At 42.6% G+C, this 23477-nt stretch overlaps 1 protein-coding gene across 2 annotated transcripts in view; it reads right to left on the bottom strand.

The window, feature by feature from the left end:
- Positions 1-1917: 1917 nt before the first annotated feature.
- NAT10 (N-acetyltransferase 10) overlaps positions 1918-23477 on the bottom strand; it is a 46796-nt gene continuing 25236 nt past the window's right edge. For both annotated transcript variants that reach the window (XM_061610742.1, XM_061610743.1), the window contains exons 12-29: positions 22192-22328; positions 20861-20985; positions 19862-20012; positions 17624-17720; positions 16026-16142; positions 14257-14358; positions 14071-14145; positions 12355-12471; positions 12073-12206; positions 10952-11000; positions 10514-10610; positions 10084-10194; positions 9504-9676; positions 8208-8327; positions 7286-7384; positions 6700-6773; positions 4601-4684; positions 1918-3186 (exon numbers count right to left, since the gene is read on the bottom strand). In XM_061610742.1, the coding sequence (XP_061466726.1) occupies positions 3096-3186; positions 4601-4684; positions 6700-6773; positions 7286-7384; positions 8208-8327; positions 9504-9676; positions 10084-10194; positions 10514-10610; positions 10952-11000; positions 12073-12206; positions 12355-12471; positions 14071-14145; positions 14257-14358; positions 16026-16142; positions 17624-17720; positions 19862-20012; positions 20861-20985; positions 22192-22328 (1953 nt within the window). In that variant the 3' untranslated portion in view covers positions 1918-3095. The remainder of the gene's footprint in view (positions 3187-4600; positions 4685-6699; positions 6774-7285; positions 7385-8207; positions 8328-9503; positions 9677-10083; positions 10195-10513; positions 10611-10951; positions 11001-12072; positions 12207-12354; positions 12472-14070; positions 14146-14256; positions 14359-16025; positions 16143-17623; positions 17721-19861; positions 20013-20860; positions 20986-22191; positions 22329-23477) is intronic.

Genomic DNA, 23477 nt, shown 5'->3' with positions numbered 1-23477 from the left:
CAACACACATAGCAGCAGCTGAAGGGACTTGATAGCTTAGGACCCCCCAGAGTCTTGGACTCAGCCATACTTCATAGGCATAAGGTCAATTCTTGGCATTTCTAGTAGCAGGGCTGAGAAAGATTTCTGTTTGAGAATTTTGAGTGCTGCTTCTAGATAGACTAGACAAATGAGCTACATGGGCCAATAGTATGATTATACATGGGAGTGTCATATGCAAAGCAGTATTATATAATAATATAGCAGTATTATATGGCATATAGGTTTTTCAATAGCTCCAGGCATTGGTATTCCATGTGTACACAAAATCTTTCAGATCCTTATGTTTAGACAAATTTGGTAATAATAGCAGGTTATGAAGGCAGTTTCCAATGAAGGAATTTTGGCTGTGCAACAGAAATTCCCCTCCCCCCATATCTGTTCTGGGGATTCCCTGTCTTAAGACATGAAGGTGCACGGGGTGAGGGAGATGCTCTGTTGTGCAAGTGGAAATCCTTATGCTACTGCAGGGATAGGGAATCTCTGGCCTCCAGACCAATCATGGCCCATCGGGGGGTCCAGTTTGGCCTATGAGGCCATCTTCCCCCAAACCAGGCCCACCTACGCACCTGCTGATGTCACTAGTGACATTAGCTGATGGGCCGGAAAACAGGGTTTAATCCTGAATCCGCTGCATGATCCTGTTTCCAACAGGGAACAAGATGGCATAGTCAAGGGAGCAGAATTTAATCCCCACACATCTGAGTGGGGATTAAAGCCTTGCGCAAAAGTGCCCTTTGACAAAAGTAGCGTGAGCTACTTCAAAAAGGCTTTTACAAAGACTTCAAGACAGCTCCTGCATTCCCAGTTTGCTCAAACTGGAGAGCAGGGCCTGTCTTAAAACATTTTCCAAGTCTCACAGTCCTTCAGTGATCGAGGACTTAAAAGAGGGAGGGGAAAGACTTGGAAAAGTCTTGCAATTCTCTCCCCTTTCCTTTGAAGTCTCTGATTGTTAATTCCCCGAGAGTTAAGGGGAGCACGAGGGATTTTTTATGGACAGTGCCATCAATTTACCAATCATCTATGTCATAATGCTATCATGTGATTGACAGGTGGGCAGCCCCACTCACCTATCAAAGTTGGCCAGTGGAGTCAAAAAGGTTTGCCATCCCTGTGCCAGTAGAAGCACTTCATTGGATATTACCCTCGGTGTGTGTATTAACACACAAACAATATGTGGGGGTGTGTAGGGGTACATAAATACACAGATGCACACACATTCTTTATTAGTAGCAGTAATAAATTTCTCTATACATGATGACCTGAAAGATGTACGCATGGAGCCAGCAGACATTTGCATGCCTGTAGCTGCTGGAAAAAAGTACATATCACGGAAACGGCTACCAGCTTCCTGTGCCAGGATGGCAATGTCCGCCAGATATCCTAATTCTGCATTCACAGTACATGCCTGGGAACATGAAGCTTTACCATTTTTCCTTTTAAAGTTGTTTCTTTACTCTCAAGGCTTTACAAGGAAGTTTGGAGAGAAAAAACAAACCCACAGCCACGCCAAACCCAAGGTAAAAAGCCACAAAATTGAAAGAAATCTTTCTTTAAGAATCTCACACTATAAGCTAATTTTATGATTAGGTGGCCTGTGGTTTTTGGAACATTTGGGGAGTGCAATTATGCCTAATCCTTGACAAACCTGTTGTTCACTGTTGGCAAGCCAGACCTCAAAACCATAAAAGGTTGAGGCCAGGGGAAAGTGGTTCAATTGAAGCTGAAATCAGAGTTGGAAAATTTGCTTTAAATGTGTAGAGGAACAAGAGGTGTGGCTTCTGCTGCATAGGCCAACACAAACACACACAGCTCAGGATCCTCAAACTGCATCCCCCTGACTTACAGCATGGCAGAAAAACAAAAAGGATACAAAGATTAAGCCAATTCATCTGTTTATTTTGTACATTTCTTCTCCTTCCATGACCTTGTTTTTCTGTGTGCGTGTGTATGTTTTAACATTTCCAATAAGTACTGAGCCGAGAACAACTATCGAGGGCACAGTAACCACAGGACAGGACTGGTGCCGTGGACATCAGTGAAGCCACACCACAGACGATTGCAGCATTTCATCTCATGTGGGGAAGAAAACTGGAGGTTCTAGCATTATTGAGTTCTACACCAGATTCTGCGTTTTGAATGATATCTCTGCAGATGCACAGGACACACAGTCCTATGTCTACAACCCACTATGCATGAAAACAGAGAAGCCCCAATAAGATGCTTGCCATACAAGCTCCCCTTGGTGGTGGTGGTGGTGAAGTTGAATCCAGATGGGCTCACAAAGATGGGCCCCCAAAGTTCCCAGTACCTGGGACCATACACACACACACCTATAACCACTTCTTTACTGGTGCATTGTGGGGCATGATAACAAGTAGGGTATCCTGCGCCACAAACTGAAAAGCAGGAACAATGCAATTCAGGGGACATGATGTGGGTGTGTTAATTCATTCCCTGCCACATTCTCTATTTTGCTCAGTACCAGAGCAAACAATAAATGTCTAGAAGCGACCACAGAACTCAGAGCAAAAAGGTGACAACAGAGCTACTAATTATTCTTCTTTTTATCAAAAAGCATAATATACCTAAAGTAACTTCACCATTTTAAAATCCCATGGAAAGTTTTTATAGTTCATTGTACTAAAGCTTCTAAAAAAGACCAGCTTTCAATGAAAACTAAGACACACAGCACTGAGTCCCAGGCCGCCCTCCAAAATTACTAGTAAGAACAACAAAAAATAAAGAGAAGGAAAAGATGTTTATAGGTCTCTTAGGCACACAAAACCAGAGACTTTGCAGGGCTAAACTGCAAAGAGACATGATTCCTGGTAACAATTCAGTTTGCTGCTCTAGACTTCCTTTTAGCATAACACAAATGCTGAGCTAGCAGCAAGAAAAAGTATCTTCCCAAGTGTGTTGCTTCAGGCTGCCTCTATATGAAGGGGGGAAACCTTCGGGATTTTCCACTCTGATGTATGGTTTCTTCATGGCCTTTGCTTTGGAAAAGAAATCGGGTCCCCACAAAACAAGAGTTCTACGTCCCTTCTTTGGGATCATTTCTTCCACTTCTGCTTTGGGTTTTTCTTTTTAAATTTCTTCTCCTGTTTTGGCCCTAGTATGGCTTCTGATTTTCTCTTCTTGTCACTGAGGAAAAAAAAGTAACACACTGGTCACAAAATGTAGCTGGAGATATAGCATACTTCGAGCTAAAAATAAAATATGGCCTTTTCCTCTCCCATTTTCTGCAGGAAGATCAGCTTGGAGAGGGGGGTTGGGGTTGCAAGGTCACTTGTGGGTGGTGTGAGAAGTGGTGCTGAAAGAAGGGAAAGCCAGTCTCTCCTTCCTCCAGCAGGAGCCTTTGCTGGATCCAAGTCCCTTCCATGGTCATAAGGAGCCTTTCTGTTCATGGAAGAGCATCTGGATCCAACTCCTAGACAGAATCATGTGAATTACGCAAGTTTTGATATACTTGCTTCTTTACGTAATTTATTCTGCTTATGCTTGGAAGGAGGAAGGAACTATGCAGAGTATTTAAAACCTTTAAGTGTTTAAGCACCTGAAATCATAGACCTTCCCTTCTTTTGGAATGTAAGGCACACACACTTTTATGCCTTTTACAACAATATGGTCTAAAACATTTTTCTAAATGCAAATAGGAAATCTCAGCACACCAATTTCTGTCTTCAGTAGCCAATTCTATACTTCATTGGTTTTGCATGCCATTGTGAAGCACATGCAGCCCTAATTACATCTAACTATATTAGAATGGACAGGAAGGGGGGAAAGCACAGTCCAATGTATTAGGATCACTTTTGAGACAGCCATGGTGGAGCTCTAAATGTATATCCCAAGTTACATTAAGAAAGTTCATAGAAGGAACATCTTCCATCTTCTCCTCCTTACAGCTGTCCACACATCCCCACTGCCTTTGTTAAAGGTTGCTAAGGTGAGGTGGGGGCTCCTGAACAATATGGGATGGAGAACAGGGGACAAAGAGCATGGGAAAGTTCCTTAAGGTAACTTATCTTGGGATCAACGTCAAAATGTTCAACTTTCAACTTCTCCCTGGGGTGGTTTTAAGTGAACCTCCCGATGTTAGGACATGTCAAAGACATCTTAAGTTGTAATGCCCAAGTCATTTAAACTTCAGGGGAAGGGTGTCAACCTGTATCACTAAATATTAAGAATTCATGGGGATCATATTCAAAATAAAAAATTGAGGACTACAGGATCAAAAGGGATAACTTCTCCCATATGAAGATATTCACTTGCTCAAGACATCTTCCAAAGCCCTGCTCTCTATTCCCCCACCATCTGATGTATAGTGAGTGGCTATATGTGACAGGGCTCGCTTAGTAGTGGCTCCAAAATTGTGTAACTCCTGTCCAAGGTAGACTTTACCCATTTCCCTTCCTCTGCTTGGTTAGGAATAGAAGAAAAGGAATTGAGATACGGACAATTCTCTTTGCTCCAATTTAAACCTTTAGTCTTCCAGTATTGCTAAGATACTGGATATACCAGTCAGGGCCAAACTCCTTGAGAAAAGTACATCACTAACCTTTTCAGGCTGACAATGGAAGCATTCTGTCCTGCTTTGATCAGCACTTCATTCCACTCTTCATCATCTCCTTGGATTACATATCTAAGTGAGAAGATTAAAACAAACACTTTAAAATGGAGCAACAACCCTGATCAGAAAGTACTAATTAACATTGCAACAAGGATTCTGACTTCATACTTAACTGACCTTAAAAGAAAATTAAGATTAAAAGAAGATCAGAATGTTTAAAACTTCACCAGCCTTTGGAACAGGGATCACAGTTATTCATTTTACACTCTCCTGATATTCAAGCTTTGTTTACAAATCTTTAAAGAATCTGACATCAATCTAATGCACATTCAACATATTTCCCCAATAAAATGGTTCCTTCCTGGTGATCTTTGGGAGGGGAAAAACCATGTCTGTCCTGGTTAGGTCTTCACTGAGAAAATTCTGGAACTGCAAGCCTGTGCCTTAGGGGGGTCACAGGAGTGTCGGCAAACCCATTTCAGGAAGCTTGAGATCTCATCTGCAAGCAAGATGGCACCCACCCCCAGACACCTTCCATAAAGAAATTACACAGCTTGTAGCACATTCCCTTGTAGCTTGTGAGAAAGTGACCATCTGAAGTCGAAAAAACATCAAAACCTATTCTGAACTGCTTCAAGCCTACCAGGATAGTTTAATGAAGTTATTTGTTTCCTAAACAAAGCATTGTGATCTGTATCTTGTCAAACTGCCTTCCTTTGCCAACATAATGGATCATATCCTGCCATTCACAGCCCCACAGGTGGCTATCACCGGTGAAACCAAAACAGAACTAGGTTTTCCCTATCGCATCCTTGGACTATTTGGATACCATAACCAAATAGCTTTAAAAGAAATGGGGGTGCTACAGCATCTGATTGTCCTGATGCGCAACCTATACTCTGCACAAGAGGCTACTGTAAGGACAGAATATGGAGAAACCGATTGGTTCCCCATCGGAAACGGTGTGAGACAGGGGTGTATGTTATCACCCTATTTGTTTAATCTATATGCAGAACACATCATATAGAAAGCGGGATTGGACTAAGATGAAGGAGGTATGAAAATTGGAGGGAGAAATATTAACAATTTAAGATATGCAGATGATACCATACTATTAGCAGAAACCTGTAATGATTTGAAACAAATGCTGATGAAAGTTAAAGAGGAAAGCACAAAAGCAGGACTACAGCTGAACATCAAGAAGACTGAAGTAATGACAACAGAAGATTTACGTAACTTTAACGTTGACAATGAGGACATTGAACTTGTCAAGGATTATCAATATCTTGGCACAGTCCTTAACCAAAATGGAGACAATAGTCAAGAAATCAGAAGAAGGCTAGGACTGGGGAGGGCAGCTATGAAAGAACTAGAAAAGGTCCTCAAATGCAAAGATGTATCACTGAACACTAAAGTCAGGATCATTCAGACCATGGTATTCCTGATCTCTATGTATGGATGTGAAAGTTGGACAGTGAAAAAACTGGATAAGAGAAAAATCAACTCGTTTGAAATGTGGTGTTGGAGGAGAGCTTTGTGCATACCACGGACTATCAAAAAGACAAATAAGTGGGTGTTAGAACAAATTAAACCAGAACTATTACTAGAAGCTAAAATGATGAAACTGAGGTTATCATACCCTGGACACATAATGAGAAGACACGATTCACTAGAAAAGACAATAATACTTGGAAAAACAGAAGGGAGTAGAAAAAGAGGAAGGCCAAACAAGAGATGGATTGATTCCACAAAGCAGCCTTTCCCAACCAGTGTGCCTCCAGATGTTGTTGGACCACAACTCCCATCAGCCTCAGCCAGCATTGCCAATGGCTGAGGCTGATGGGAGTTGTGATCCAACAACATCTGGAGGCACACCAGTTGGGAAAGGCTGTCATAAAGGAAGCCACAGACCTGAACTGACAAGATCTGCATAGGGTGGTTCACTACAGATGCTATTGGAGGTCACCGATTCATGGGGTCGACTTGAAGGTACATAACAACAACAACAAACCAAAGAGTTTAGGCCACTTGACTTCTTTTATGAAGCATGAGAGTGTATTTACTGCACGTAGCAAGGGAGGGCTTACTGTGAAAGATCCAGATCTTTTAGCTTCCCAGTATCTTGTTTATGTTTTTCTTGAAATTCCTTTGCTGCTTCTTCCTGTATCAGGAAAACAACTTCATAAGTAACAGACAATAGATATGGTTATTAATTTTTGGAAAAAAATACAGTTCTCAAACCAAAAACACAAATCATAACAGCCAACTGTTATTTCACCATGCAAGTTAACTCCCTATGTCGGCATTCATAAATCAAAGTGTAAATGTATATTTTAAGTGTATTCTCCTCTCTGCCTAAGCAGGAACTTCTGTGTTTTGCTTAAGGAAAGGAAATGGTCTGAAAAACAAACAGCCTTTGTGTTTTCAAAAAGGGGAACAACCATTGCTTCTCAGTCTCAAAATCCTAGGTGTGTAACCGGATTCCTTTAGCATCAAGCACAGACTTATTCCATTTTCAATTTCTACCTTGGAATCATGTCTAAAAAAATGACCTAATGGCTATAACACCAAGCCTCCTATTTTTAGTTTTTGTAACTTTTGCTTGTTATTTTTTCCTAAGGAACCCCTCCCCCAACATCTCTTGTGTTGTGAAAATTTGAAAATACAAATTACCAAATCCTCATTTAAAGATTTCAGAGTTGGCTCCATTACAACTTCTTTAGTTGCTGCCATCTGCTCTTCCACAGCCTTTTCCAGAAGAGTGTTGAACAACTAGGGGAAAAAATAACCAATAAGTGATGACACTGATTTTTAATAAAATAATCCTCAGTACTATGCTACATACATATTGGTCATCCCCTCCCATTTTATGATAGTTTTAATAGCCTTTATATAGAAGTTTTAAAAGTCAGTGTTATAATGCTAAAGTATGAAAAGCTTCATGCATTCTATTGTGAGTACCATTATTGCCTTAAAAGTTACTAATTTTTATCTATGCAACAGCCCCTATGTAGTAGAACTGCAGGATTAATTCACACAGCCAGCAGACAAAAAAAAGTCCTGCTCTCCACCAGACTCCAACAATCAGTGATGCTTAGTGGAGTTTAACTTTTTCCTGACAGCACACACACACCTTGGGAGGCTGAAATCATGAGTGAAATATCCAAGGTGGTAGGAGGAACTGCTTAACCCATTCCTTTCCTGCCATTGGTCTGCTGAAAATCCCCCTCACCCATCATGTTTTCTTACCTACCAGGGATGCAATGGGTGGGAAAGCAGCTGGGGGAGGGAGAGGAGCCATTTTGAAAAGAAAATCCACAGGAACAGAAAAGTTTGAGCAGCTCACACAGGGGGGGGGGGTGTTTTACTAAACCCGTGACTGCTTCTAATTTATTTAAAAGGGGGAGGAGATGTACATACAACTAAGCATTATATGTAGTTTAAGTCTCAGAAACAGTTTATCCAGGTTTGAAGAACCCACCTAAGAGAACCTATAATAACACACAGAAGCCATTTCTCTACTTTACGTTCTGGACCCTACAGTGTTCTAACACATGGTTAATTCTCCTTAATGCAACCAAAAAATAGCATTTACCTGAACCACCTTGCGGATGGTCCTGTTGAAGAGGCCCATCAACTGGCCACTAGGCAGCTCTATCTCTTTCTCCAGCTGATCCACAGATTTGTGCTGGAGACCAATCCCAAGAAGAAGAGCCTGGGAGAAGATTGAGTTTCACTGCTTTGAGTCAACAGAACGACATGTAGTGGAATCCGTCAATAGTCCCATCTATCATGCCAATTTTTGATCCAACCAATTTGATCCAAATCCAATTTTTGGTCTTTCCAAAAATTAATTTAGGGGTGCAAAACTCACAGGGCCACATTACATTTTTATTAATTCAGGAGTGACACATTACATTCAACTATAGAGTAGCATTTTTGCTACAATTCTAATTCAGTGTTTCTTCTAAACCCATGCTTTGCCAGTCCTCTTATTCTCTTTGCAAGGCAAAACACTGAAAAGTAAACCATCACAGACCATGTTAGCTCTCCTTTTCTCTGCTGTGTAGGATGTACTCCTTCCTTGGTACACAAAGCACACCACTTAGGCTCTCTTCAATATGCGCCAAATATTTGCATCCCCTTTTCTGTCACTCCCCCTTTTCTGCGTATTGTGGCATCTCCTGTGTCAGATTCTCCCCTTTTCTTCCTTTAGACTTTCCTTCCACTCTGTTTTGGTTCCCCAACACCTATCTACTTTTCTTAGTCGAGTTCAGTGGCAACAGCACACAAGGCTTTCATCCTCCTAGCAATTTCACAGAGTTCTCAGATGCAGGTAGGCTATGAAGCATCATTGGCCAAATGCCAGAGGCTTTAAAAAAAACTGTCATCAGCTTCCAACACCTGCCTTATATTCTGCATTCATTCACCCCCACGTCTGACTTTTGATGACCTACATGAAACACAGATACACTCACAAATAGGTGGGAGAGGCCTTCAGAAAATGGGCAACAGGAAATTCCCAAAGGGAGCTGCAATCATCCGGCAGGAATGATCTTGTGGAAGGGAGTTAATTGATAGTAATTGTTTGATTCAGAGGATGGACCTAAACCTGGGCTAGAAGGTGCCTGATGTAGTTCCAAGTCATATGTTAAGTGGGACTTGCTCTGGTGAGCTTCATGTTAAGAGGACCCCTGGAAACCCAGGCATGCCACTGAATTCCACGAAAAAAGGTCAAGATTCAAGGGTAACAAAGCTACTGCAACACACAATATGTAGAATGCAGGAAAAGAGGAAACATGGAGGGAAACACAGTATCAGCCAAAGGCTCACGGACTGGCAGTCAAATGAGAGGAATTAACAGGACAGTAGCTAAAAATACGATACTTACAGACTGAGTAGCAGAAAGGGTCACATCTGCAAGCTGGCTGAGAAAGTACATCCTAGAGATAGTTGGGATCATGTCCATAATCAGGTGATAGTCCACCATGTTCCTGGAGTACATCTCCAGCCTCTTCAGGTCATAAGGGATGAAAGCAGCTTCTAATTCATGACGGCTGATTGCTTAGCAAGCCATGAATTGGTTTAGAGAAGTGAGGAGAGAAAAAACCAAGAGAGAGAAATCACGCATGCTGTCTACTTGCTAAGAACAGGAATCAAAGCAGCATTTGATCAGCAGCTCTTTTATAATAATCTTATGATCTTATATAAGACAGGGGTAGCCAATGCGGTACCCTCCAGATGTTTTGGACTACAACTCCTACAAGGAACCCTTATGTCAGAGCAGTGCATGGAAATGCAACAAGCTGCCCACGTAGGAGGAGACTGCCCTTGGGCCAGAGATTCCCAAGCCTGACCTAGAGAAAGCAAAGACTTAAACAAAAATGCTGCATATGCTTTTTCTTGGGATTTGCTTTAGTATAATTAGTTTTACAAAATATCCTGCAAGGAGCCCGCACACGTATACTTACGGGATTGAGACAGCTGTTTGATATTCCTGTTCTGCAAAATGTTTAAAGCTAACGAAGGAGAGAAAGTGCTGAACTGATACGACAAAAGGGCCAGGAATCTCCTCCTGAAATCTGCAGGACAAGTGGGGGGGGGAATGGAGTTACTGCTTAACGTACAACTGATCACACTAAACGCTGATTAACACAGTAATTTGGGAGGTGGTCTTTAAAGGGACTTGATCAACAACTCTCCACATGAAACCGAGCTGGTAAAATCACCACCACAGTTAAAGTTACCAAATTCATCAGAGTGATGGCTATTTTTTAGGCAAGAGTGATTTCACAGGAACCACCCTACAGGTGGGAATGTGGTGGTAAAGTTACCATGCAAGAGCATTTTCAACTCTGAAATGGCAGTTTGAGGCAGCACTGAAACATCCTTGCTAGTCACCTTTCCAAAAGGCAGTGAGCCAGTTCTCCTGCTCACTGTCTTCCTCTTCATTCAGCAGCTTCAGCATGATACATGAGTGCTCCCCAGTCAGATCATTCTGGAAAATAAAGGCATTGCTTGTCGCTACGATATTTTATGACTGGCCCAATCTTTTCAACAATAAACAATTGGTGTAAAATAAATCTCTCTCAGATAACACACACAAAGTAGTCAGCAGCAACAAGTACTAGTGACTGGAGCAAATAAAAAATACCAAACCTTCAATATACTTGCTTTTCCAACGTGCTGAAAAATGCAGGATAACCTACAGCTGCATAATCAAAAGCTGTCACACTGCTATGACAATATAACACTTTTATTACAGGGACGTATCAGAACCAGAACAAACTCTGCCAACAGGAGATCTACTGGGATCTTGAACCGTGAAGCAAAACTTACTGGAGTCTGTCTCAGATAAACTGGTACAAATCCAGCTCGTTTCCAAAACCTGGTAGGGAAGAGAAACAAAAATGTACGTATAGTCTGTCAAAAGAATGCTTGGGTCTTTAAAATAAAAAAAATAATCCCACAATATAGTTAGTACTGCCTGAATGGATGAATACTTATTTATAGCCAGGGCTGAGCCAAAGTGACACACTAGTTTTCAAAGACATTTGTGGCCAAAAAACACCAGCCTTTTCCACGGTTTTTTTTTTCAGCACTGTTCACAAAAACGTCTATTCTTCTTTCACTTGCCCACACTCTCAATTGCTCCCACAGACACCATCAAATCTGACTAGGTACACACCACTGTGATATCCCTATGTTTCTTGCACGTACACCAGTGTGATGAATCCAGGAAGAAGGAAACAGCAGCCACCACCACCACCGAAAAGAAGGTGGAGGGGAAGCAGCAGCAGTCAGAACCATGCCACTGAAAAAGTGAAATATTTGCCCAATCTATGTATTTTTCCACAGGAATGTTCTGATCTAGAAAATCAAGAACATTTCAGTTCAGTCCTGATTATAGTATCCAGATGTAGGGAAGGAGGTCAGTGAAGTAACTAGAAACAGCACAGCACCACATTTATGCAGAAACATGTTCTTGTACTGCTCCATTCATTTCAATAAGGCTTGCGCACAGAAGAACAGATTTTGGCAGAACGTACCTTCATTATGAAGAATCCAAAACGGGCAAAATGTCCCAAGGCAAGAAACCACACTTGATCTGAATCAGTAAGATTTTGTTTTGTGAAACACACTGATACAAAATTTCAATAGAGTACTAAACCCTTTTGGATCAGTCCAAAGGCCCATCTAGTCCAGCATCCTGTTCTCACAGTGGCTGACTAGATGCCTATGGGAAGCCTACAAGCAGGACCTGACCACACCAACGTTCTCCCCACTTGTGATCCCTAGCAACCGGTACTCAGAGACATACTGCCTCCGACAGCTGAGGTAGAACATAGCCATCATAGCTAGTAGCCATTGATGGAATCCTATGGACACCTGTTATCACAATGGCACCTGCATCTCTTAGCCTCTCTCAGCATAGTATTCAAATGCAGCTGAATGCTTACTTGAGCAGCCTTGGTGTCAAACCATAAGACACACCAAGGTAGTCCAGATTCTCAGCTTGTCTCTCACTAAGTTTGAGAAGCAGAGGTGGCAAATCCTTCCGAGGCATCACAGCTTCTTCTAATAAACTGACAGCCTGAAGCAAAAAGAGGAAGATAGTTTAACAGAAGGATAAGAGTGGCCAACACAGTGGCTTGAAATTTATCAATTTAATGGACAGTTGCCCAAATTACAAAACTCTGAAAAAAGACTGGATATCACAATGCCCACAGAAGCCTTCGTACCTCACTGCTCACAGTAACAATTTCTCTTGGCTTCTGCGTAACTTTTTCTTCCAAACAAGGAAACTTGCCTTCATAGTACATCTGTAGCAAACGCAGCGCTCGGCTGCCATAACCCATCTGGGAAGAAAAAAGTTTTGAGAGACAGGATGCTCGTCTGAGAAAGAAAACTCTTAAAACTTGAATCTTCAGGAAGTTCAGCATTTCTTCTTCAAATATTCATGATGGCATCAAAGCCTCTTTATGTTGGGATGGGGAACCTGTGCCTCCCTGCCAGATGTTACTAGAGATACAACTCCCATCGTCCCTGACCACTGGCCATGCTGGCTCGGACTGATAGGACTTGGGAGTCCAAAGGCATCTGGGAGGGCTGCAGGTTCCTCATCTTACAGAAACAGCTCAGCATCACTCTGAACCACAGAAGGTTATTAATTATAATAGATTACCTAAATATATGCACTGGAAGACACATTCTGTATTTAAAGTAGCGGGAGATTTGTGGCTTAGCTTCATGCTTCTTAAGTAAGCAGTTTGCTAAAACCCTGTTTTTGATAAAATCTAGGTTTTTGAGGCAGGAAAACAGTAAGATTGAAAAAAATAGTTTTTGCAGGATTTCTTGTAAATGCTGGATGTGTGTCCTAGGGCTTGTATCTTTAATGTACCCAGCCAATCACCAGCTGTGCATAAGAACGCATGGAACTGATCTATCCTTCGCATACTTGTCTTTTCCCCTCGCCACCTGCTCCCACAATATTGCCTCATCCCTTTGCAAGCACATAATTAATACCACATGCAGGAGCATTCCTCTCCATGCTCTTTTGCATCTCTCCAGCAGGTCATTGAGACTAGGTTTGTAGAAGACAGATCGGGTGGAGAGCCTTTATTCTGTTCCACCAGCTGATAGGATCCAACTGAGGAGCTCTTAACTGCCATGAGGAATGAAAACTTATGCCTCAAGCTCATGTCTCCAGCTATCCGGCACATGTCCTACAATAGGGGCAGTGAACCCCTGGCCCAGATTTGGCCCACAACGTCTCTTCCAATGGCCTACCATGCACTCCCTAAATCATGTACTTTTTCCTTTTGTCCCCAACTTACCTGCAAAGCTCTCTCTTCTCCCTTTGGTGAGGAATACGAGAAAGTTTTAGTGTGCAGAAAACAGGGAGTTCCTCCTGCTTCCTACACACTAAGTCCTTCTAGCAATGGCACTCTACCAGAGGAAGAAGAGGAGCCTTTGCAAGTAAGTTGGGGGCTTTCTTCCCCATTGCAGCACTGGGCTGGGAGAAGAGCTAGGAGAAGAGGAACCCCTCGTCCCGGCCCAGCAGTGTGACAAGGAGGAGAGGAAGTGCTGTCTTTTGCTCTTCAGGGATCATTGCCTAAATATCAAGAGTCAGTGTTAAATCCCCTCCCATTCCACATTACAGTGCTGCAATAAGGGGAAATGCTATCTCTTCATTTTCAGGGATAGTTCCCTGAAGACCAAGAGTGTGCTTATTCTCCTTTCTTGATCCCTGAAGATTAAGTGGCTGGCTTTTAATGCAGCCCTCAAACTAACAAGTTTAACCCGGCCCAAAAGGATGTGTGTTACTTTTCTCCATGCAAACCAGCTGCACCTCCTGCAATTATTCTGGCCAAAGAAATACTGAAGAGGCCCTTCTAATCATTGTTAGTGAAACAGCAAGAAGAAGGTTCTAGCAACAGGAGAATAAAATATATTACCCCTTGATAATAAGGATGAACCGCAATGCGAACAACTCTGCCACCAGAGAGACTGCCAAAATCAGGGTCTTGGAACTATAAAAAAGAAAAGAAGTCATCATCAAATGAACTAAAGAGCATTTATAATGTAAAAAGAGCAAAACAGCACAAAATGCTTCCGATGCAACTGAGAAGTTGATCAGTTACCTGCTCTGAGATGGTCCATGGAATGAGATCTCCTGATGCCTTCTTCCCTCTAGACAAACTGTTCATAATAGATTGACGGGAGATCTCTCCCTCCAAACATACCTGCCAAAGGAGGGGAACAAAACGAGATATGAAATCAAACAATTCAGTGCTTGAGTGAAGCACAGCACACAAAAAGACTAGTATCATTTAATTCAGGGGTGGGTAATCTCAGGCTGGGTGGGGGGAGGGTCCTCAGGACTCTCCCCAGGCTTTACCCCTCTTTCCAGGCGTATCCCCATCCCTGCTTTGAATCCTCTGCAAGTGTTATTGCCTGGCTGGAATGTGTCCTTGCCTTGCTTCCATAGATGGGAAATGGAGAAATGTGTGTCTGAGTGTTGGTATAGAAATTCCTGGATTATTTGGAGCTATAATGTGGTTTACTGTGCAAAGATTTAGGCCACATTCACACCATATATTTATTCCACTTTAAACAGTCATGGCTTCCCCCGAAGAATCCTGGGAGTTTGAGGAGTTCTATGGAAGAGGGACTGACTGTTAAACCACTCTGGCAACTGTAGCTCTGAGAGGAGGATAGGAGCCTCCTAACATCTCTCAGCACCCTTCACAAACTACACTTCTCAGGATTCTTTGAGGGAAGCCACGATTGTTTGAAGTGGAATAATAGTGGAATAAATGTGGCGTGAATGTGGTCTACAAGTCACACCCATTGCTCTGCCCACTTACACCTCTGAACCCATTCACTTTTGCCTCTGGCCACACATCGCTGGCATGCGGCCCCTGAAAGGTTTCCCCATAAGGTGGCCCTCAGGCTGAAAAAGGTTCCCCACATCTGATTTAATCAAAACAAGCATTATCTAAAGTTTTAAATGTTATATGTCTAGAGGTCTGAGTTATTTTGGGCTCCTATTCTGCTCCCATAAAGCAGCACTCCCTGCAGTAATCAGAATAAAAGGCTGCTTGAAACAGCCTCTAGATAAGGGCAAACTTTTGTTCCTGTTAAATATTTTATCAAACATTAATACAAAACTACACTAATTGAGTCTCAAAAATGCATACGCAACATCATTGTTTATTTCCAAAAACACTACAGCTGAACACAGGGCCGGTTCTCAAGGGCGGCCAGGTTGGGCACTGGCCCGAGGGCCCCAGAGCTACAGGAGCCCCTGAGGGGCCCTCCACTCCCCTTCCGCAATCCGTCCCCCCCACTTATCTGTCAGACGGCTTTCTAGCATTGCCCTTAATGAAGATGGCGGCCGCAGCTTCCCTAAGGTGCTGAAGCCACTGCCGCCATCTTAGTTGATGGCAGAGATGTGCGCGCGTAGCACGCACGTGTGCCATCAACAAAGATGGCAGCGGAGGCTTCATTCCCCTTAGGGAAACTGTGGTCGCCATCTTCATTAAGGGCAATGGTAAACACTAGACAGGTAGGGGGGCCGCATGGGGGGGTGCACGTATGCGTGCACACCCACCCACCCACCGGGGGGGCAGGGCAAGCTGATGCCCAAGGGCCCCCGCATGCCTGGAGCCAGCCCTGGCTGAACAGAACCTCCCACTTCTTTGCTAGGGCACACAGGTAGCAAACCAATTTCTCCTAGGGGCTAAAAAGTTTAATTCTCTGGTGAAGGATTTTGCAGCCTTTATCAGATATTCTGCACCTTGCTCTTAAACTGCTCTGTTAGATCTAGTTAAAGAAAGACCCATAGATTTCAATAAGAACTAAGTGAAACTAATTTAGTCTGCATCCAGCCCTTTCTGACCCTTCTTACCTGAACAACAGCAAGCACTTCTGGCAAGGAATTCTGGGTAGGTGGAACTGGTGGCAGAAGACAAAAGAGGTGATGGGCAGGAGCATCTGAAAGCATCTGGAGGTCATTGGGAGAATTCTGGAAAATCACAGTTGTGGCACAGAATTAGTTGTCCAAAACATCATACTACCATTCTTATAATTTGATGAGCTACTACAATTAACACTTTTATGTGTGTTGTAGGTTTTTTGCATAGAGACCTCTTTCTTCAAAGCACTGAAGATTATCAGCATCAAATAGATTTTTTAACATAGCAGACAATTTAGGGCTATTTTGAGATAGAAAATAAAAAATGAGAGTGTATATAATATAGCTCTCCCCCCCCCACACACACCAAGTTGTAATATGTTGGGTTGAATCCAGATTTTGCTCCTACCAGCAGGAGTATCATGAATGGAGTCCTGCTCAGGGAAGGGGGGAATTGGATTGGCAAAAGTCATTCTCCCCACCTCCACCAGTGAAATCCCAATGCTGGGTCAAAAGTCTTCCATAGGGACAAGGAGCCTTTCTGTTTGCAGAATTCAAAGTCTAGATCCAAGCCACGCACTTAATCCCTTTCTCCTTGCAACAGGTCTTCCTTGACTTGAAACTTTTAATACTGCCTCCCCCCATTTAATTATAATATTCTCTTTAAATATCATATATTTATTCCTATATGCTGGAAGCCTACCAATCATTTCAGGTCACAATCCCAAACAGGACTAGTATAGCTTTATATTGAAGAATGTTATTTCTGGCATGAAGGGCTCCAGGGGAAGAAAAAGAACTTGAGAGTGCTTAGGCGATGTCTTCAACAGCAGGAGTTGGGAACCTCAGGCCCAGGGGCTGAATGTGGCCCTTGGAACTCTGACCAAGCCACACATACCCCTCTCTGGCCCTGGCTGGAATGTTGCCTTGGTTCTCTGGATGGACAGAAAGGGGTGTGGGTGTAGAAACTAGCCAAGTGTGCAAAGGTAAAATTTACATGCGCTGCTTTGCCCACTTTTGCCTCTGGCCCCACTCACCAGTGGCATGTGGCCCAGAAGGGAATGTGGCCCTCAGGATGACACAGGCTCCCCATCCCCATTCTTCGGAAAGGGATAGAGCAGCCCACAGTCACTGTTTCCATGCTGCATATTCCTCACTGTTCCCTGAACTCATACGACCCTCCTTTCATCCCTGCCTCTCAGTGTCCGTGTGCACAAATGGTTGCCTCCAGAATTAAACTGAGTATCAGTGTGTATCATTCATTCAAATTGTATTTCCTGGCTTCTGAACGTGTTTGCAGAACTCTAAATCATGCTGCCTGCTCTACACAACCACAAAGTAGAAGAAACAGCAAGAATAGTTTTCTGTCTGCAAATCTTAAAATCCACCATATTTAATGGATAAGTATTTCCGGTTATGCAGTCACTCTGATAATTGAAAGAGTAAACAAGGGTATTGTCTGGGGCAGAAGGAAATAGGAAGAAACTAGTATAGATGTCATGTCAACCACAGCTTGGTGAAAGATCCTCAATCTAAAGTCAAAGATCACCAATCTCGAGTCAAAGCCTGGCAACGGAAACAATGTCACCAACCTTGTAGTGAGAAGCCACATATAGCGCCATCATCCTCTGAAGAAAAGCTTCTGATGCTCGATGATAGCAGAACAGGGTGTCCCTGTTCACATAATATCTGAATGCCATGTGTTAAGGAGCAAAAGCCACTGAAAGGGACCACTAAGGATCTATTCTACTACTAGAATAGTAGTAGTAGAATTTCAGACAGGAGATGCAGATGAGTCTGCAGTCTACATTCTTTGCATTGGTATGCATCCAAATATTATTCTGTATGTCTTCAGCACCTTTCACTAAGTGGCAAGGGCAGAGGCCTTGTATTCTACATTGAAGCCATTCTTTCCATTCTTGTATTGATCTTCTTACTTTCCTTGATGTTAGAATACTAGGCCTGATCAGTCCTGTACCCTGAGCAGGACGGACCCTTCTATTAGGCAAGCTGAGGTAAGTGCCTCAGATGATGGGCACTGTGTGTGCGTGTGTGTGTGCGCAAGATGACACCTGCTGGGCCCACCATCTGTCTCTGCTGGCTGGTCCTGACACCTCCTGCCATGAGTCTCAATTTCCTCCCTCCCTCCCTGCCTCACTCACTCCAGGAAGGACTTGAGGAGTGGGTCCTTCCCTCAGAACAAAGTTCAACCTGCACCACCACCACAGTTTGTGGCGGGAGCTAGTTTTGCCTAAAATTAGGGAAGGGGGAGAGAGTTGGAAATTACTGTGACTCTAACTTCCCCACACCTGCATTTTAGGCATTGTTAGCTGCTGTGGCAAACCATGAAGGTGTCACAGGTACTTTCACAATCATCTTGCTCAAAAGGACTCACCTCTAAGATCTTCCCTAGAACAAAACAAGGAGAGGGGAGGCAGAGGGCCTCTCTGGTGAAACAAGGAACAAAAAGTGAGCCAAGGGAGGGAGGCCACTGTTGTTGTAGCAGTGAAGAGTGTCTATAAAAGGAAGGGATGGGGGCTTAGGAGCACTTAACATTGCCACCACTCAAATGATCTGCAAGGAACAGTGTTAATGTTTTCTCCCTTGCGGAAAGATGCTGAGCCCAAACACTTATACTACAACAGTGTGCCTTTCACAGACACCACAGGAAACCAACAGCTAATCTACCAACAGCAGCCTAGGTTTTGCATCAAGCCTGTGTTATCAACAAAAAAGGAGGTGCCATCATCCATGAAAGGGACTGAACTTGCCCAAAGGTCAACTGGCATATGCTGAATAAGGAGCGAGGCTTGGTCTCTACAATATCCATCCCTTTGCAAGAGGATTATCGTAACTGGAATGCACATACAGACATCCCTATGTGCATGCACCTAAAATCCATCCACCCACTTATCAATGTAGGCAGATGACATGGGTGATGCACACATCCTAACAAGTTCTAACAGCACTAAAATTGCACAGAAGACAAAGGCGCAGGGCTGGTCTACACATTCAGCAGAACGGGACAGGAAAATCCTGAGGTGGTAGAATGGATGGTACCATTACAGATTGTATTTTGTTTATTGACTTTTGTTTAACAAAATGTATATACTGCCTGACTGTAATAAAACCTCTGAGCCGTTTACAAAAAGAATAAAACATTAGATTAGAATTATCCATAAAAGACAATTAAAAGCAGATATTAAAAACATTCAAAAGATAATTAAAATCAAGAGTAAGCAAAAAACATTAAAATACATGTGAACTTCCTACATGTCTAGATAATCTTACCTAAACAAAACTTTTTAAGCAGGTGCCAAAAAGAGTACAGTGAAGATGCCTGCCTGATGTCAATAGATTATAGGTGGGGCCATGGGGGATACCATTTTGAATGCTCTCCACATTAAAAACAAAACACACACTAGCACATCAAGGGAGAAAATTGTATTTTTCTAGTTCAATATGTTGCCTGTTGCGTTAGTTTTCTACTATTACGGAGTTTTTCATTTAGGGGAGCCTTCAAAAAAAAAGGTGATCCTCCACTTGAAGTTTATAATGGTACAGTCCATTCTAGTACCACAGGAATGAGGTGACAGAATCCTGTAGCATGCTGTGTATGGCAGACCAGGTCTCAGTCTAGTGTCCCATCATAAAGTTTACTCTGTGCATGAACTAGCCTTTTAGGAGCTAGGAAAAAACTGCCAAGCAAGTCAGAGTCAAAGCTTCCATCCTCTTATTACCAGCTGTCTCAGGTGTGGCTGTTAGCACATGGTATGACCCTGTACATACAATGCATATGGTATGAGCATCAGCCCCAGAAACAAGGATACAAGTCGCAGGTTTCAGGCAGTGGGCAACCAGATATAATCCTTGTGATGTTGAGACAATCCAAGCACAGCAAATCGTTCAGCCACTTTTCCACTGGATCTCCTGGGGCATATCTAATGGATTCCTGGAGGGAAACTTCATGCAACGTGCGAGCTGGAGAGAGCAAAACACACAGGACACAAGTAAAAAATTTAAATCCATGGGAGATGGCTGACTTTGATTCAGAGAAGAACAAAACCCTACCTCAGCATTCCCTAACCTGGTGCCTTCCAGATGTTTGGGACTACAACTCCCAGCAGCCCCATCTAGTGGCCCAAAACTTCTGGAGAGCATCAGGTTGGGGAAGACTGTCTTAGCTGATTGTGCAAATAATTATTTATTTGTAATTTATGTATAAACATTTTATACCACTTAGTATAATAAGAATCTCTAAGTTGTTTATGTAAAAACACAACATGCAACATCATTCAATCACATTTCTTAAAAACTATATAAAAAGGTGACAAACACAGAATGCAACTGTATCTCACAAATAAAACGGAGCGATGTACAGAACAAAGAAATTAAAAATTAAGAGTCAGGAGTCAAGGAATTAACAAGTCTCAGCCCAGATAGTCTTAAATAGCATATGTTTTCATATTAAACCCCCAAGAATGTGTGAACAAGCAGCACTGAAGGCATTCTCAATACTTTCCTATCATACATTTTCATACTGGCACAGGGAGCCCTCAAGGTTTGGTCAACAAGACCTGGAACCTTCCCTCTTTGTCTGCTGCTTGAAGACAAAACAAGTCCACAACTTGCGGGAAGAAGCAGGAGCACAAACCCAAGCACTAAAAACTAGCAATTTCTTGATTTCAGCACTATGCCCTCAGGTCCAAGACACTTAAATGGTTATAGGAGCTCAAAGTTCTTCTATCAGTTTTCTGCAGTTCTTGGGGAACAGGGAGGGCTTTCGTCTGCTTCCGGAACAATTCTTCTGCACACATCTGAATAACTACCTGAGGACAATTTTGCTGTTGTTGTTGTTTTGTTCTCTGCTGTCACACTGGCTTGGGCCTGTATACTTTGTTGCCTTAACTGCTGAATCAGCTTCAATGATAGGGAACGACCGGTACCCTCATATCTATTAAAAACAACAGCCAAAACAAGTTAAGTGGAAAGAGCAACAATGAGTAAAAAATCCCTGATTCATGTCTTACTGTACAACTTAACAACCAAATTCTGTTCTAAGCATCACATGGTACAATTATTTATTTATACATTCATTAGTCACTGATTTCCCTAGTCCTTTAGGAAATACATAACATGAATCAAATACAATAAAATACTCAATAAAATAAAACATCATCAGCACAAAAATATAAATAAATAAAAAGAGTTACAACAATCCCATAAGGATTAAAACTCTTCTAGCTTTGTACTAGTTGAGAATGCAAGGGCATTTCGTGTTCCAGTGGTTCTTCACCTAAAAGATGTACTGTATGCATAAAACTCACACATGACACAAAGCTAGGCCAAAAACATTCTCCTTGACAGTCTACAGTAGGGCCCCACTCATACGGCGGGTTACGTTCCGGACCCCCGCTGAAAAGGGAAAACCGCTGAAAAGCGGAACTCATTGAATAGAATGGTGTGCGATGCCCAAAAACTGCTGTAAAAGCGGAGCAAGCGCCGTATGAGTGGGGCTTTAGTCTAATTGTGTGTAATTGATACTGCCGCATTAGCGAAGCGCCATAAAGTAAAGTGCCGTAAAGTGGGGCCCTACTGTAGTTTCTACAGTATGCAGATGAGGGTGGGATGTTTTCTTTAGTTATTTTGAGCAACACTCAAAAAAATCATCACCAATAATGGACACCTTGCCTATGGATATTTTTCACTTGATGACTGCAAAGAATGATTTCCATGCACATGAATGAGCTATGACAGATTAGTCAAAGACAGAACATTTATATCATCAGGTATAAATTTATTCTACAATAAATTTAAGTGGAAAGAATTCACCCATTCAGCAGAAATATCTGTAAGTGTTGAGTAATCAGGAGATGGAAGATCAAGTGATGTGCATCAATATGTGAACCGCTCCTTAGACCAGGGATGGCTAACCTGCAGCCTTCCAGATGTTGTTGGACTACAACTCCCATCACCCCAACCACTGGCCATGCTGGCTGACGGCCGCTGATGGGAGCTGAAATTCAACAACACCTGGAGGCTCTCAGGTTAGCCACCCCGCCTCAGGATAAACCCAAGCCCTTGAGATTTAATGCTCTTCATCTACTAAGAGTCACAGAAATCCTGATAGTGGATTCAAGTCCAAGAATGAAGTACCTACCCATTGATTGTAGAAGCCATGAAAACAAGGTAAGGACCTAACAGGTTTTTCACCAGTGGGAGGGGGATAGCAGCAGCTTCATCAATCACCACAAGTTCAGCTTGCCCCAGTTTCACAGCATCAGCAGGGTGGATATACTTGCAATGAAATGAGAGAAATGGCACATTAAAAAAAAAAAGGAAATGACCATTCCCTGCTGAGCATTAAACCAACCAAAAAGGAATTCGCAACTCATATACATTTCCCCTTTAACTCATGCTTGACTCCATTTGAAGATAAATCACCTAGCTTTCCTTAGTTTTGTTTTGTTTTGTTTTAAATCAATTCAATTCCAAAGAACGGGAGCAGGATTTAAAGGGTCTTTCTGGCTACAGAAGGAAGAACAGCTTTGTGCGACAGGCATAGTCTACTAATGAGGTGACAATTAATAACTTAGCATGTATATGATGAAGTATAGGCAGCTATTCTAACCAACAGGTGACAGAATTCAGAATTACACTGATTCCACCTTGAGATCAGAATTCATAAAGTATAGAGTCTACAAGAGAAAAGAAAGACAGTGAGTGCATGCATGCGCTAGAGACTAGATGTGCCACGTATAAATCTTGCCTCTACTATAAACCAACCAAGTGGCTTCAGGCAAGTGAAGTAAATGTGGTTAGCTGACAGAAATATTATTATTTACTACATGCTACTGTTCTTCATACAGACAAGCAACTAGTTTAGCACCAAGGACCACACTGGAAATTTCTGCCACCTTTGCAATGAAAAAAAGAAAAAAGGTGCGCTCTTGGGCTTGACACTCCAGGTCAATTGCAAAATTTGTCCACATGTGTTTAAGCCAGGGGTGGGGAACCTTTTTCAGCCCAGGCTGCATTCCCTCCTTGGCAACCTTTTGTAGGTCACATGCCAGGGGTGGCTTCAGCCAGAGCGATTTAATGAGAAAGTTACTTCTGTTGCTACACTGATAGAGGCTTATTTTTACCCATAGCCACACACCCCCATCCTCCTTCCAGGCAAGCAAGAGGCATTATCAGAGTTCAAGGACATATTCCAGCAAAACAAAAACACGCGAAGAGGGTGTAGAGCAGGGCCAGTACGGGGTGTGGTCTGGGGAGAATTCCAAGGGCCTGCTAGAGAGGCTGGATGGCCACATTTAACCCCAAGGCCTGAGGTCCTCCAGTCCTGGTTGAAACAGACAGGAATAGAAAGCTGTATGAAGCACAATATCCTGTATCTTCGAAAAACACGTAGACTGAAGTAAATGAAGACTCAGTCTGATTGAG

Source organism: Rhineura floridana, chromosome 2 (assembly GCF_030035675.1).
Source record: "Rhineura floridana isolate rRhiFlo1 chromosome 2, rRhiFlo1.hap2, whole genome shotgun sequence".
NCBI lineage: Eukaryota > Metazoa > Chordata > Lepidosauria > Squamata > Rhineuridae > Rhineura > Rhineura floridana.
This window is presented reverse-complemented; position numbering and strand designations above follow the sequence as displayed.